This window comes from Biomphalaria glabrata, chromosome 6 (assembly GCF_947242115.1).
Source record: "Biomphalaria glabrata chromosome 6, xgBioGlab47.1, whole genome shotgun sequence".
In the NCBI taxonomy this organism is placed as follows: domain Eukaryota; kingdom Metazoa; phylum Mollusca; class Gastropoda; family Planorbidae; genus Biomphalaria; species Biomphalaria glabrata.
In genome coordinates, this window is record NC_074716.1 from 52,033,037 (window position 1) to 52,050,416 (window position 17,380).

At 37.9% G+C, this 17,380-nt stretch overlaps 1 protein-coding gene across 10 annotated transcripts in view; it reads left to right on the top strand.

Moving 5' to 3' along the window:
- The window catches only part of LOC106062819 (ralBP1-associated Eps domain-containing protein 1-like), a 59,792-nt gene that overhangs the window by 1,135 nt on the left and 41,277 nt on the right, over positions 1 to 17,380 (top strand). For all 10 annotated transcript variants that reach the window (XR_008778378.1, XR_008778379.1, XR_008778376.1 and 7 more), the window contains exons 2-3: positions 1,392 to 1,515; positions 16,453 to 16,500. Coding sequence is in view for 5 of the 10 variants with exons in the window: in XM_056032085.1 (XP_055888060.1) it covers positions 1,392 to 1,515; positions 16,453 to 16,500 (172 nt within the window). In the remaining 5 variants the exon portion in view is untranslated. The remainder of the gene's footprint in view (positions 1 to 1,391; positions 1,516 to 16,452; positions 16,501 to 17,380) is intronic.

The window sequence follows — 17,380 nt, forward strand, 5'->3', positions numbered from 1 at the left end:
TTGTCATATATTTGATTACAATCTCTCTAGGTATCTAGCTACTAGATTTACATTCTAGGTCCAGATTATATATATATATATATATATATATATATATATATATATATATATATATATATATATATATATATATATATTAGACCATTGTAAAGTTTTCTGCTCTTACCACATTTTTCATTCTATGTTTTGCTCACTTTCTTTGTCTATAAAAGCCTTTCCCTCTTTCTCATTAGGGATTAGGCCTAACACTAAATTTCTTATTGTAAAGCCTCTCACGTACAGAGTCTAATTGAAGATGCTAAAACTGAATTTATATAAATGAAAATATATTGTGTTGTGTTTTTTCTAATTGTACACAGGTACAATCCATTGAAAAACTTTGGCAACTCTATTTTTAATTTCTTATTAAATAATTTTATTTACTATACAAAATAACAATTTGTCACTGTACTGGGCTGTACTTTATCTCTATGGTTTATAATATAAGGTCCCCACAAGCATCTGGAAGCTCACAGAAACAACAGTCCTATTTAGAAAAGTGGTTCACACGCTGATTGTTTTCACATGTATAAAATCCAGGAGATTGCTGATCTCAGTTTAATATGCCAGTGGGGCACGCACAGTGACCCCTACCTGTGCAACTATTTCATTTCTAAAAATATAAAATGTAAATGGACTCTTGGCTAAGAAATCAGTCATATTATTTCCATAAATGTGCTGGCAATTATCATAAATACTACACTACTATCAATTATTTGAAGAACATTATAAAATCTATTTATTGTGTCTAATTAAAGGATTAGAAATAGAAATATATTCAGATTGGACCAGAGCATATTAAAGTATATGATTCCGAATGAATAGTATTACAAATACCTTATTTTGCTGGATGTTAGCAGATGAAGCAGGCATCGTTAAAACTTGAGACTCATGAAGTTAAGCTTCTGAGAGTTCTGTGTTTCTAAGCAATCAGAGAATGTAAAATTTACTTAAGAATCAAATGAAGTACAAGCCTTTCATTTGCAATACAAAATAATTTTTTTTAAATGTATACAAATTGTTTTATTAAAATAGAAAGTAAAATGTGAACATGAAAAAAAACTAATTGACTAATATTTTATCTGTACCGGTACTGAAAAACAAGGTTTAACTACATTTTGTATTAACATTAAGTTGAAAAAAATGCTGACAATTACTTGTCCTTCAGCTATCCCTTAGCCTGTTGGACCGTTGGGGCACCAAACAATATTAGTCGACCATCCTCCTCCATTCCTCTCTGTCTTTTTTATCGCATAGAACCTCTTTCAATGATTAGATTTTAAGTTTAGTTTCAACAATAGTATCTAAATGAATGTTTACCAAAATAAATGTTGATGTCTCATCTTTGACAGATAACTGAATTATGTGGAGCCAAACGCCTGGGTCACTTTGGACGCAGTCAGTTTTATATTGCATTGAAGCTTGTTGCTCTTGCTCAGAGTGGCCAGCCTGTGAAACTGGATGCATTGAATTCAGGTAAGATAATTCATCTGTCTGTGGCATTTTACGTCTCGAGAGACAATCTTTTCCCTTTGCAACTTCTTGTGTGACTAAAGAGGCCAATCCTTGATTCGCGGCTGCAGTCGCAGGTTGGGCACATGCCATCACCAGGCGCCGTCGCATTTTCACCCTTCTTTCTGCTACTGTTGTGTATGGCATTCATAGAGAATGAAATAGGGGTCTGTGTTTGAAGAATGCACATTTTAGGTCGGGGTGTTGATCAGAAGGTCACAACTGCTTTTATAAATAACATCTACGTCTACACTCAAATAGTTAAAGAGTGAAAATGCTTGTACACAGTTTTGAGGTCTGTTATTGAATAAAGACCAAGCTAAAGCTGACTTAAGCATTAGGAGGTCTGCCTGGTTGTGTGGTTTGTGCTTTGCTCTTTTGTCACAATGGTCCTGGATCAGAGCCCGGCCAACAAACTTTCTCTGTTGTCATGCAGGAAGTTTGGGCTAGGACCAAATAATCTTCATTTCTGGAAGAAGGTCTTAAGTTTTCTATCCAAGGCAACAGTTTTTAATCATAATGCAATGGCACAGGAGTCTATATTCATGGTGTATAATTTATTTGTATTTAAATTTTTATACTCTTTTTCACAAAATTTTTTTTTTTTTTTGGGCATCATTCTTGCATTAAAAAAAATCACAAACATAAGAAAATAATGTTGGGGCTAATTACATAATATCTCATAATAATGAAACAAAGAAAAAAAAAGAAATTAGATTCAATTAATATGGTGAAGATTGAAAAAAAAAAGTATGTAATTAAATTTTTTGAAAAGCACAGATACAGTACTAATCCAATGTGGTTTTATTAAAATAAGGTCTTGAATCTCTCATGTTGAAAAACAGTTTTTATATCTAGCCAAAAATGATGTGAACTGCACACTCAGTAAAGACAACTGGCCCACACACTCAGTAAAGACAACTGGCCCACAGACCACCAATTTTTAAAGGAAAAAAAAAACCCAACTTTTTGATTCCTACAACTTTTTAATTTCATAATATTTTTTATTTTTATTTTTTTGCACATCAAGGGCTTGTATATTACATAGTTTAAGAAATGTTCATGCCAATTTGCATAAAAAAACAAACAATTTTAAACTTTCATTAATTTAATAATAAATTTTAAATAGTTAAATAATGAGCTTTAAATAATTAAAAATTGAATTTTAAATAATGAAATAATGAATATTATATAATTAAAGAATGAAATTTAAATAATTCAATAATGAACATTAAATTATTGTAAGATAAAGGAACATCCAGAGCCTAATTCTAAAATCAGCCAAAAAACCTTCAGTTGTTTTATCTAGCACAGAATATTTGTGGGGTAACTACATTTCAGATTTTCCCTATTTAACAAATTAGGGTCCCCACATAATCAATGTTGGGCATTTGAACACATTCTTCAATCCCCTCTGAAGGTCTACAAATTTTCACTCTGTATATTTTGAAGTTGATTATAAGTTTTTTTTTTTTTTAATTTTAAATAGATATTTCTTGACCTAGATTTAGTCTGATATCACCTGACAGGTCATCCCAGCTTATTTCTTTTTTACTTTAAGGACATCAGGAGGGAATTCTGGGATAACTGCATGTCTTTATTTCTTCACATAGATTGAAGAAGTAGTCTCTAAAAAGAAGAATTTACTGTACAATGCAAAAAATTATAAAGTGTTTATATTATGTTTAAATTTCAATGTTTTCTATGTGCGGGTAATTAGCTAGCAATTTCTTCTTCCAAAGATATAAATAAACCCTCAATTAGGAAAATCGTTACAGAACTTGTCCTGTATGAAGTGAGAGTAAGCTAATAGAGTAGTTATGGAGAAAAAAAAAACACAGACACAAACAACTAAATTACAAACAAAACACACAACAAACATTTAAAACATTCTCTTCACAGCAGTATAGGTAAAAAGTAAAACCAAAAATCTAATCTTTGCACAGGCAGGCGACCTTTAGAACCAGGTACAAAAGGGGCCATTTGAACGGGTTCATACTATTTAATTAACTATTTGGTTAATTTTTTTTAATTGATTGATGTGTTGTCTTCGACAATAAACAATTGTGCAAAGTTTCAACTTGATCCCGAGGTATGCAAGTGGAAGAAATAACGTGTACAAAGTTTGTACCAGACAGAGTGAGTTGATGGAAGCTTTGCAGGAAACAATTATCAAGTTTTGTTGTAATTCATTGCTAGCTACTGTTAATCACCCACTTTCAATTAAGCTTCCTTATTATTGGTTTACCGTATTAACTCTTAATACTGTAATACATTTTACCTCTGTTTACTTCTCTCTGATTTATGTAATAGTCTGATTCATATTCGTTTTCTGTGATTGAGTTTGAAGAGGTTAAACTTCAATTAACTCAGCATAGATATCAAATCCTTGGCCTCTGAACCTACAGGTCTTGAGTTCAAATCACGGTGAAGACTGGGATTTTGAATTTCAGGATCTTTAGGTTCTCACAACTCTTCTGGGTGGGCAGTTGCTGAGTGGCAGAGGCGTAGCTATGGTGGGGGAGGAAGGGGGAGAATTTGAAAATTCCCCTAGGTCCCCACTTGAGGGAGGCCCCCCCAATTATTGTTTTTTTTTATACATTAAATATTAAGCAAAATGCAAGAGGCCCCAAAGGGATGGCAAATTCCTAGGTACGTCACTGCTGAGTGGTTAAGTGCTTGACTTCTAAGACTGTTTTCCTGGGTTTGAATTCAAATCTCTGTGAAGACTGGAATTTTGAATTTCAGGAATTTTAGGGCACGCCTGGGTATACTAGACGTAAGTTGGGGAAATTAAAGGTGGTATATCATTTTGGGGGCCACATGACACCCTGCTCATACTTTAACAGATAACCTTAGCATCAATTGCCCTATAGATGGCAAGGTCTGAAAGGGGATGAGACAGCTGGGAGGTCATTTACAAGGGCCGCGGGATACACGTTTGAGACCAAAAGAAAATCCGCTTCTAGACGGCGAAAAGAAAATCTTAATCGACCACCAATGGACAATGGTTGTGCTTGCCCTGGATGTGGCAAAATATGTAGTTCACAGCAGGGGCTGCATAGCCACGGGAAATACTTCATTCCTCATTAATCTTCGGACTTGAAGATAAGTCTTATTATTATTTGGGTTCTTGTCATACGGTGGGGAAGTCAAGTCTTCATCGTTGTGCTGGCCTCATGAAGCCCTTTTTAACTGTCGGCCATAGAAACAAATTAGCTGTACATCGGCTGACCACCTTAATCGCATTAAAAAGGTACCTTTGTTTTGTTTTTTGCCAAGAGTGGGAGAACAAACTCACAAATAAACTCTGCACTCTATCCAGAAGAAATGAAGAAATTAATTGTAGATAAAATAAATGAGAAATGGACGAGCTCCCATCCAAATCACAAGAAAGATGACGCTTACTATAAGCTATCCCGACAAGACCAACGTCTAATCTTTCGACTCAGGACCGGACACAACAGAATGCGACAACACATGTACCGGAAGCTCAAAATTGGAACCATTGAAATCTGCCCATGTTGAGTGTCACCAGAGAATGCAGACCACGTCCTCCAAAACTGCTCTCTTTACAAAGAGGCCCGTACAAGACACTGGCCCCAAAACACTCCAATAGAAAGAAAACTATATGGAGAGCTCCCTGCTTTAGAAACCACTGCGCAGTTCATCTCATGTATTGGTCTAGTCATCTGAACACTCCAACATAACGATGAGAACGAAGAAGAAGAAGTTAGAAAAATCTGCAAGTGTGTTTGTTACATGGCGTGACCCAATGACATCAAATAATACAAATATTCACAAACTCTCCAAAGAAACCGTCGCACTAAGAAAATCAAAACTGTTTGAGAATCATGCACCTTTGACCACAGTGGAATATGACTATCACTATTTATACATTGAGAGGGTGTCGTAAGTCTCAAGGGGTTTTGCCGTCCAGTGACTCTTCTTCACTTTGAAAAGAATATGTGAATACTAATTTACCTCTCGGCTATTTTAAGTTCGGGTTCCATGGGATACGATTTCCTTATGGTCTTAGAATTTAATACTAAACAGAAGCTAACAGAGAGCGTGCTGCGGTGAGAGGCAGCACTGGATTCAAGTGCTAATGGGACATAACCCATCATAATCTATGCTTTAGTTGAGCTTGTGTTCGGAGTTGCACTTCTTGATGGTTACGACAGAATAAATATAGAGATGAAAAAAAAATGATCTAGTAAATGAGAAGGGTAATGTTTATTTTGTTTTGTCTTTTACTAAAGACCTAACCTTTGATGGTAGTGAAAAAAAGAATTTAAAAAAAGTATTGATTGAATACATGGAGATATAATAATTAATCGGTTTCAGGATAGTTTCAATATTTAAAAAAAAAATCATTTTAATGTCTCATCATTAGGGTTTCATTACCACTAGTGACTTTAGCCTGTTCAAATACAATTACAACATACATGGTACTGTGTCATGTAATTACTTCTAGTTGTTGCGAGATTGTTGTTTAATGTTTCGCTTCCTGTGTTCTGGCGTGTCAGTTATCTGACATCATACGCAAATGTGTTTGATTGACTAGTGGCGTAATTCAGTAGACATGTTGTCTAGAGATGTCACAGTATGAGTTTTTATATCCAAGTGACTACGGGAATGCTACCCCTCACTTCGGACTGTTTCTCAAACCAGGTTTCACACCTGGCTGTATCTCACACCTGGATGTTGGTCACACAAGGCTTTTCACACCTGGCTGTATCTCACACTTGGCTGTTAGTTACACCAGGCTTGTCACACCAGGCTGTATCTCACACCTGGATGTTGGTCACACAAGGCTTTTCACACCTGGCTGTATCTCACACTTGGCTGTCTCTTACACCTGGCTGTATCTCACACCTGGCAGTATCTCACACTTGGCTGTCTCTTACACCTGGCTGTATCTCACACCTGGCAGTATCTCACACTTGGCTGTCTCTTACACCTGGCTGTATCTCACACCATGTTGTATCTCACACCTGGCTGTAACCGGCTGTTTCTCACTCTTTCTTCTCCACCTCAACAAGATGATACACAGTGCCTGTGATGAGTCCACACTGCTATAGTTAAAGGTCTGTTCTATCGCCTCGGTGTGATAGTAAGTGTATGTGTTTTGCGTGGCTGGTAGTGCAGTGTGTGTGCCTGTGTATGAAATGACCAGTGGACCTTGAGTGTACATGCTTGAGTGAACAGCAGTGTGTCAGGGACTGTGTGTAAAAGTTGTTAGAACTGTACAGCTCTTGTCTAATTTAATTTGCCAAAAGGCAGAGTTGGCATCTAATACCGTGAACACTTGACTGCCACTTAGTCGACTAGCTATTTCTTCTATAGTAGGTCATTGATAGTGTTCTCTTTGAATGGCTTTGTTGAGGTCTCTAGGGTCTAGACTTATCCTTAATCCGCCTCCTTTCTTTTCAATAATAACAAGTGAGTTGACCCATGCAGTGGGAGGATCTACTTTTTCAATGACACCCTCATCTTCCATTCTTCTCAATTCCTTTTTTAATTCCTCACGTAGTGCCGCTGGGACTTTCCTTGCTGCGTGTACAACAGGTTTAATGTTGGAATTGACCTTTATAGTGTATTCCTGTTACGACACAAGACTCTTTGAAATAATAATAGACTCTCAGGTTATTACTCTATAAATACTTTAATATTACAACCATTTATGTAAATACGAACATTTCATTTCTCTTCCTGTCAATCTCCCCCGGCTTCCCCTTTTTAACATCACTTCCATTCATTACACAAATTCGCACCATTATTCATGCACACCGTGCTGCGCTACGACCGTAACACCCCCCTTGTTTGCCAAGTTCGATGTACATCGAACGTCTTTTAAATATCAAATAAAATTATAAATCACTGTTCAATATAATTATATTATCTTCATTAATTCTCATTCTTTTAAACCAGGTAAAAGCCAACAACAAAAAACAACAACAACCTCCAACAGCAACATTACATATCACCATTCTCTACATTATTATTTTAGGTTCAAAATTACTTACATCCATCCCAATGTATAATGTCCAGACTTCCCCAACGAACCAATCAGAGTAAATCTCATAATTCACAATTATAAACTATAATTAACTATGTAACTGTAATACTATATTTTACATTTCTAACAATGGTTTCATCAAATTCTCAATATAACACCATATATTAATATCTCGACACCTCACACATGTAACAAAGCTTCGTCAGTCCATACAGTCTTCGATTACATATACATGTAGTATGTGTATATTTACAAAATGTTCCAATCTGTTATAGATGTCTATTCATTACACTGCTATTCATTGTGTTCTCACCAAAATGATTTTACTGACATTATTCTTTTGACCAACCAACAGAAACAAACTTGACGTGGCCTAGCTCCTTTCCTTACTTCCATTTCTTTTCCTCCCTAGGTACACCGTGATAATGTGTCCGCTATCACATTGTCTTTCCCTGGTATTGTCCTGACCTCAAAGTTGTAATCCATAATTTGCAATGCCCACCTGGCTATTCTGTTGTTCCCTAGTTTATTTGTATTAATGAAGGCCAAGGGAGCGTGATCCGTCCATAGTTCAAATTTAGCTCCCATTAGGTAGAACCCTAATTTTGTTATACACCATACAATGGCTAGTCCTTCCTTTTCAATGGTGGCATATTTCAACTCAGCTGCGGTCAGTTTTCTACTCACATATAAAACAGGATGTGGGACACCATTCCATTTTTGCATTAGACAGCCTCCTATTGCAATGGCTGATGCATCAGTAGCCAAAATAAATTCCTTAGTATTGTCAGGTAATTTCAAAATCGGTGCCCCAGAAAAGAAAGTTTTAATTATGTCCAGTGCTTCTTGACATTCCTCCGTCCACACTATATTGTTAGGTTTTCCTTTCTTTGTTAAATTTGTTAACGGTTCAATTATTTCTGAAAAATTTGAGATAAATTTTCTATAAAAGTTGCATAGACCCAAAAGGCTTCTAATTTGCTTCTTTGTCTTTGGTACCTTAATGTCCAATATTTTTGATACAGTTTCTTCTAATGGTGTAATGTACTCATTTTTAATCTTATACCCCAAAAATGAAATTTCACTTAGGCCAATTTTTATTTTTGTTGGTTTCAATGTTAAATTGTTTTCTTTGATAATTTTAAAAACCTCCCCAAGGCTTTGTATATGCTCATCCCATTGCTCACTAAAAATGCATATATCATCTAAATAACAAATTGTGTCTCTTCTATGGCTGAATAATTTGGCCATCATTCTGTTAAACGTAGCTGGAGCATTTACCAAGCCAAAGCTCATCACATTCCATTGATATATGCCCGAAGGTGTCTTAAATGCCGATAATGGTTTAGCTTCTTGTTTTAGAGGTACTTGCCAGTATCCTCTTGACAGATCCAACGTGCTAAAAATCTTTGCATTTTTTAGCTTAGTAAACATTTCTTCTGCTTGTGGCATTGGAAATGGGTCAAATTGTGTGACTTTATTCAACTGTCGATAATCCACACACAATCTTAAGTTGCCACACTTTTTTTTAACAAGCACGACTGGTGCAGCCCATGGTGAACTAGATGGTTCTATCACTCCAAGTGTTAGTAGCTCGTCAATTTCCTTCTGTAATGTTTCTCTGTGGTGTAATGGGATCGTATATTGTGGCAGTTTATTCGGTACTTTGCCGGTTAACTTGATATCATGTTCTATAATACTTGTTTTCCCAGGTAAATCCGTAAAAATATTCTTATACTCCTCAATTAGTGCCTTGATTTCTTTAGCTCTATCAAGCGAAACTCCATCCACCATGACATCCTTCCATGTTTGCCTACTTTCTGTTGCCACTGTCTCTATTGGTCTAAACCTTTCCTCTGTCTCCATTTCTTCCGTCACACAGGCACTCATTGTCATTGACTCATCCTTACTCCTTTCTTCACTTCTTTGTCTTGGTGTAAATTCTTTTAACAAATCCACATGAAATATTTTTAACATCGAATCAATGTCTATTTCATAATCCATATCGCTAATTTTCCTTGCTACTTTGTATGGTCCCAGCCAATTTGTGCCCGAAGCATTATTGTTATCCTTACGTAAGACCAAAACATCTTGTCCTACCTCTAATTCCGTCATTTTTCTATGTTCATTCACTCTGGAATGTGTTAATTCATTTCTCTCTAGCATCTGTCTATCCGCTTCTTCACATGCCTTTATAATCTGATTTCTAGTTTCTGTCACAATATCATAACTGTCATTAGTTACTATATGATCATGTGGGATTATCAAATCTTTCAATATTGTCATTGGACCTCGTGGATTTCCTCCATAAATCATTTGAAATGGTGAAAACCCTGTTATTTCATTACGACTCTCCCTGTATGCAAATAGTATTGACGGTATTGCCATATCCCACTCTTTGGGTTTATCATCCATTACTTTATATAATGATTTCTTTAGATTGACATTAAAACTTTCACAAGTGCTCTGTGGATAATACGAGGTTGTAAACCTTTGCTGGATCCCAAACATGTTCAAGAATGTTGTAGGCAATTGACAGTTGAATTGAGTCCCCCTATCCGACAATATTTCTCTAGGAAATCCAAATCTTGTAAACAACGTATATAATGCTTGTACTATATCTCTGGCTTCAATTTGTTTGAGTGGGATAGCTTCCGGCCATCTGGAGCACACGTCTATCACAGTTAGGATATAACGGTGACCCCTATTTGATACCACTGGCATTGGACCGATTAAATCAATCGCTATTTTACTAAATGGTCTATCTGGTACATCCACCCTTTGTAATGGTGCTTTTATGTTTCTTGCTCCTTTTCTAGAACATAATTGGCACGAAGTCACATAACTTTTTATGTCCTTATTTATTGATGGCCAATAAAAATTCTGAAATATTCTTAGTTTCGTTTTGTGTAGTCCCAGATGTCCTGTGTGTGCTATATCGTGTCCATTTTCCATTACAAGTTGCCTGAATTCTCTGGGTACCACAAACTGGATTACTTTTTTTCCATGCCATTCAATCTCTCTAACAAGAGTTCCTCTTTCTACATAGAATCTTCCTCCTCTACCTCCTTTCTTTGCTAGTTGGCGTAACTCTGGATCATTTTTTTGTTTTGTGATAAATTTTTCTTTGTTAAATCCTATGTCTTTGATTTCAATTGTTTCTGTGTTTTCATCTTGTTCTTCATCTTGCTCTTTTTCCTTAGTTGATAACTCGAACAACTTTGCCAAATCTCCTTCATCCACATCTTTACTACAGGATCGAGTAGTGGCCATTCCACAACAATTTTTCCAAACTGCTATCTCATTTTCCGTGCACTTCTTTATGTTTGGTATATTGCCAATAATCAAATCAATTTGATCATGGTCTATAACACATGCCTCTACGATCCCGGACGAGCCCCACGTTGGGCGCCACTTGTTACGACACAAGACTCTTTGAAATAATAATAGACTCTCAGGTTATGACTCTAGAAATACTTTAATATTACAACAAGTTATGTAAATACGAACATTTCCTTTCTCTTCCTGTCAATCTCCCCCGGCTTCCCCTTTTCAACATCACTTCCATTCATTACACAAATTCGCACCATTATTCATGCACACCGTGCTGCGCTACGACCGTAACAATTCCTCTTCCATGCAGCCTAAGCCAGTAAATACATCTGCGTAGCCTGAGAGTGTATCGTCCTCTATAAAGTCAACTCTTCTGATTAAATTCATTTGTTGGCAGCCTGGTAGACCCACAATTGGCTTTGAATGTGTCTCCACAATTTGAAATTCTATTATGGCTGTCTTACTTTTAACACACCTTTTGCTCCCTACAAGTTCCTTCGTCTACCATTTGGGCTAAACTCTTCTGCAGAAGTATTTGCAAAACGTTTCCACCAAGCTTTCGACGTTATACAAGGGGTTGAGACATACATGGACGAAATACTGATAGCAGGTAGAACAATAGAAGAGCATGATGATAGACTTAGGCAAGTTCTTGACATAGCAAGAAGGAAAGGAATCAAACTGAAGCCATCTAAATGTAGCCTAAGAGTACGACAAGTCAAGTTTGTAGGACATATCATTACAGATAGTGGTATAAAGCCTGATGACTCACAGATTGAAGCAATACAATCCATGCCATACACTACAGATCGAAAGGAACTAGAAAGATTTTTGGGTATGATTAATTATCTTGGTAAATTCTTACAGAACTTGTCAGAAATAACTGCCCCATTAAGAGAGCTACTTAAACAAGACAACGAGTGGGTATGGTTGGAACAACATCAGAAGGCTGTTGATTATTTAAAGAGTTTGATCACAACCGCCCCAGTTTTAGCCTTTTAGGATGTTTCACAGCCAGTCAAGTTGTCTGTGGATGCTTCACAGGAGGGACTTGGAGCAGTATTAATGCAGAATGAAAGGCCAGTGGCTTACGCCTCAAGTTCTCTTACAGACTGTGAAAAACGATATGCACAAATAGAAAAAGAAATGCTTGCCATTGTCTTCGGAGTTGAACATTTCCATTACTATGTGTATGGACGTCCAATAAAGGTTGAAACAGATCACAAACCTTTGGAAGCGATTATCAAAAAGCCTTTGGCATCTACACCACCCTAGGCTTCAGCGGATGCTTCTTCGACTAATGAAATATGAAATACTGCTGGAATACAGGCCAGGCAAAGAAATGTCTATTCCAGACACACTGTCAAGAGCATCGCTACCAATCAGATATCCCTCAAGTGATGACTGGGATGCACAAGTTCATCTGATCGTCAATAGTTAACCCATGTCAGATGAATATATGAACATTTTTCAGCAGGCCACTGCAGATGATGCTGTTTTAAGGCTGTTAAAGAATAATAATATGGTAGGCAAGTTCGGCCACCAGTACGTTACCCTGACGCAGATAATTAGATACATGTATATCTTTTTATTATTATGCAATTTGTATATAATTAATGTCTATTTGTAAACCTAGACTGTTGTTGTTTTTTTACTACACATTTTATAATTTATATTGTTAATATTGATAATATTAACAATTGAACATTCTGTGGTGTTAAACATGTATTCAGTTTACTCATTTGTTTATAGTGAGACAGAAATCATTTGTATAGTCAATTGATATCTCAAAGCTTTTAAGGAGGGAGATGTGATAGTAAATGTATGTGTTTTGCGTGGCTGGTAGTGCAGTGTGTGTGCCTGTGTATGAAATGACCAGTGGACCTTGAGTGTACATGCTTGAGTGAACAGCAGTGTGTCAGGGACTGTGTGTAAAAGGAAGTCAGAGTATAGAGAACAAGTGGCTGGAGTAGAGAGCATAAATAAGGACGAATAAAATCATTGTGTTTATTGAAGCTCGTGTTGTTTAAGTCTATTACACTCGGTACAGTCATGTCGACATCTGGATCCTAGTTGGCTCTTGTTGGACAATGCCTTGTACGAACACATGACAACTATTGCTTGATCCTTTCTGTCTAGCTGCCGTCAATCGTTTGTTCTGTTTGGGGGAAAGGGGGTTAGGTACTCACAGACGGTACTTCAGATCCCGTTCCATGATGGACCAAGCTATCGTACCATTTGGACTTTTTTTCATTCCTTGTTCATGCAGGAACCGTAACGTAAGTTTGCGGTTCAGGAACCGTAAGTTTGCGGTTCCTCCATTGGGTCAAGAATGGGATCTAGCGATTGGCATTGTCCAAACTGATCACGAAATCCCCCCCCCCACCCCCGCATCGGGCTGATACTCTCCAACAGCATGTAACAACACTCTTTTACTTTTTCTGCCTGTCAGTGGACGTCCTCTTTGCTGCCTGTCAGTGGACGTCCTCTTTGCTGCCTGTCAGTGGACGTCCTCTTTGCTGCCTGTCAGTGGACTTCTTTTTTGCTGACTGTTGTGGGACGTCCTCTTTGCTGCCTGTCAGTGGACGTCCTCTTTGCTGCCTGTTGTGGGACGTCCTCTTTGCTGCCTGTTGTGGGACGTCCTCTTTGCTGCCTGTCAGTGGACGTCCTCTTTGCTGCCTGTTGTGGGACGTCCTCTTTGCTGCCTGTTGTGGGACGTCCTCTTTGCTGCCTGTCAGTGGACGTCCTCTTTGCTGCCTGTCAGTGGACGTCCTCTTTGCTGCCTGTCAGTGGACGTCCTCTTTGCTGCCTGTCAGTGGACGTCCTCTTTGCTGCCTGTCAGTGGACGTCCTCTTTGCTGCCTGTTGTGGGACGTCCTCTTTGCTGCCTGTCAGTGGACGTCCTCTTTGCTGCCTGTTGTGGGACGTCCTCTTTGCTGCCTGTTGTGGGACGTCCTCCTTGCTGCCTGTTGTGGGACGTCCTCTTTCTGCCTGTCAGTGGACGTCCTCTTTGCTGCCTGTTGTGGGACGTCCTCTTTGCTGCCTGTCAGTGGACGTCCTCTTTGCTGCCTGTTGTGGGACGTCCTCTTTGCTGCCTGTCAGTGGACTTCCTCTTTGCTGCCTGTCAGTGGACGTCCTCTTTGCTGCCCTCCAAGCGCTGTGCCACTCAGCCAGTGCGCCACCCGGCAGGCCTCGTTATACTCGTGTACATTTCGTAGAGACTGGCACCATTCCTGCGCACAGCAGATTAACTCTTGCATCTCTTTAGGTATAAACAAAAACACTACATTGGCATAATTCGTGGTCATGTGGCAGTCACATGGTATCATCCCAAGGAGGCTGTCGTGTTTATTTACATGTGTAGAAACATCTGCCCAAGAGTGCTTGATGTAGACAGCACGCGTGTATTGGTGAAAAGAAAGGGCGGGGAAATACTTGGCAATGAATACCAACCACACTCAAAAGAGATGCTTGGTCGAGAGCCACTTGAGCACGCGCGCACACACACACACACACAGCCGGGAGGCGTGGCCAAAGCCACTCGGCCAAGTCACGTGTATTGATGTCCAGGGAACAGGATCATGTTCACGTTATCAGTGACGAACATGGAGGGGGAACAAAAGGAGGGGGGGGGGAGATATTGCGAGAAAACACCGAGACCAGTGATGGGGAGAGACAGGGAAGAGAGAGAACATTTAGTATCTCCCTTATAGACACACACACACAGATGCTTGTCTAGCACTTGGACTTCTTGATGTTTTCTCTCGCTTGGCCTTCCACGCGGTATCGCCTGTCATGTCTTGCACGCATTCATTGCCTTGCCTCAAAACAGGGCCAGCTAATCTGTACGATGTTTTCATTTCATAGAGTTGTTCCCCCTGGCTTGACAGTTCTCAGATGTGATACACAGGAAGAGAATCGGCCTTTGATATATTAATAGTTTTTCTAAACAAAGCTTATTTCAACTCGCTCTGTCTGTCTGGTAAAATGTTTGTACGCGTTACTTCTCCCACGCCTATTCTCGAATAGATAAACTTTAACAACTATTTATTGTGCCTAACACAGCACAAATTCAATTAGGTAAGGGGGGAGTATAAGGCTTTAACATCACTGGGGGTTGAACTGTCTTGGCTTTCATCTTAGTATTAAATTCTGATAGTACTGAAGGGTAAAAGCCAGTTGAAGAATACACATTTTCAGTGCTTAAAGTTTGTGTGTTTGTTAGATGTAAAGAGGTAAAACTAGTTTCGGTTTCAGTTGAAATAAATGAGATGCAGTTTACCTTTACCTATCCCTAAGTCTGTTGGACCGTTGGGGCACCAAGCAAGACCTGTCGACCATCTTTCTCCATTCCTCTCTGTCTTTTGCCTTGTTTAAAACCTCTTTCAATGGTAGGCCCGTCCATTCTTTTATGTTGTCCTCCCATCGCTTTTTCTGTCTGCCTCTTCTTCTTTTTTCCTGGTACTGTTCCCTGAAGGAATGAGCCCCACTGATCTTGTAATATGGCCATAGATTTAAAGCTTGCGTTTTTTACAATAGTTAGCAGGTGATCATGGGGTCCGATCGCTGAGTAACCCTGTCTCTAATCTCTTGGTTTGTGATGCGGTCTTTGAATGTGATACCTAGGATCCTTCTGTACTTTCTCAATTCCATTGCTAGGATCCTCCTCTCTAGCTCGCTCTGTCTGGTAAAAAGTTCGTACACATTATTTCTCCCACACCCTAACCCTAACTCAGATCAAGCTGAAATTTTGCACAATTATTTCTTTTACCTGACAACACAACAGTCAATAAAAAAAACAACCAATTAGTTAGTTAACTATTGGTAATTAATTATTTTATTTGGTATCTTGAACATTGGAAAGAAATTGTACTGAAGTGGTGGTATAAGCTGAATTAGTCCCCTTTATAGGTCCCCGCTCTAAATTGAAACAAACAATATATAACAGTACAATCTTCTCTAGTCCTAAGTTCCTTACTAGCAGAGGGCTTAGCACATCGGCCTGAGGAGATGTGAGCCAGCAGTTCAAATTCAGCCCATTTTCTTTTTTTCTTTTAAAAACCAATTATGGTAAAATCCATCCAGATATTCCTTTATCTCTCGCTCCACCCCCCCCCCCCCCTATGGTTCAGATAAGTGATAGGATCGTAGCATATTGAGAAATCTAAAACCATGGAATAGTGATAAACGAAAACAAATCAGTAAAAATATAATTAATTGCACAGATTTATTGTTCTTATCTTATCTTATATAATTCAGACGTTACTTCAAAAAAAAAAAAAGAAAAGATGATTACGTCCTAAGCGTCATGCATTTAGTCATGCATATTATCAATGACCTAAATTGTTGGTCTAAATTCCAGATCTATTACAAATTTAATTTGAACTTATCCAAACTGGTACAATTATTACACTTCGTATAAGCTTTGTGATTTAAAAAAAAAGTATGTTTTTCTGATGTCCTACTGCTGCATGCTTCAAATAGTCTGTTGACAAGAAGCTAACTGAAACATGTTTTGAACAGGAACTCTTTTATTTTTGTCTCCAGGGAAAGAGCTTCCTTTACCAAAGTTCTCCTCCAAGGGAAATGATCAAAGTAAGTGCAGAGTTGTTGTTCCTGAATGTAACGCTGTTGTGGTTGTTGTTCATTCTTTATCTAGTGTAGATTGTGTGTTGTGAATAGTGGTGGTGCTTTAGAGAATAGGTTCAAAGTGAGCCTTGACGAAATTCAATTTTAACTCTTACTCTCCGTAACTATTTTTCCACGTTTCGACGGACGTCTACATTTTGCTCATTACTATTTCACTACCCTGTTATGATGAAGCTTCAATAGCTTTGTTGTTTTTTATCAGAAAATGTTTTATTAGGTATAGAATTAAAGGGGAATGCTTGCTCTTTTTATATAACACAAAGTAAAGTTTATAAAATCAAACATTAATGGAATTGAATTAAATGAGGTCAAATCAACAAGGAGAGAAAGAGTTAAGAAGATTATATTGTTAAGTCCAGGTTTTTGTATATTGTTGAACCTTTGCAGACTGTACAAGCTGATCAAAGGAATTGTAAAAAAAAGTTACAATAGTTAAAAAGTAAAGTTTTGAAGTGTACAGATTAAAACAGACCAACAGGTTCCTTTTAAGAGTTCAGAAATGAAGTTCACTTGTGATTTTGGTCAACTTTTGACAATGCTTTATACATGTATCAGCACAATTAGTCTTATGTAAAAAGTTTGAACACATCTTTTCCCCATTTCTCACTTGTATCTGGCAAGACATTAATGAATCAAAAAAATTAACCAATTAGTTAATTAATTTCCCCTTTATCTATACCTATCCATTAGTCTATTGGACAGTTGGAGCACCATGCAAGATTTGTCAACCCTCTTTCTCCATTCCTTAATTAATTAACGGTGATTATTATTTAGGTTGATATAATAAAGGGGAATAACTGCTACTTAATGAGAGATGTGGATTTAT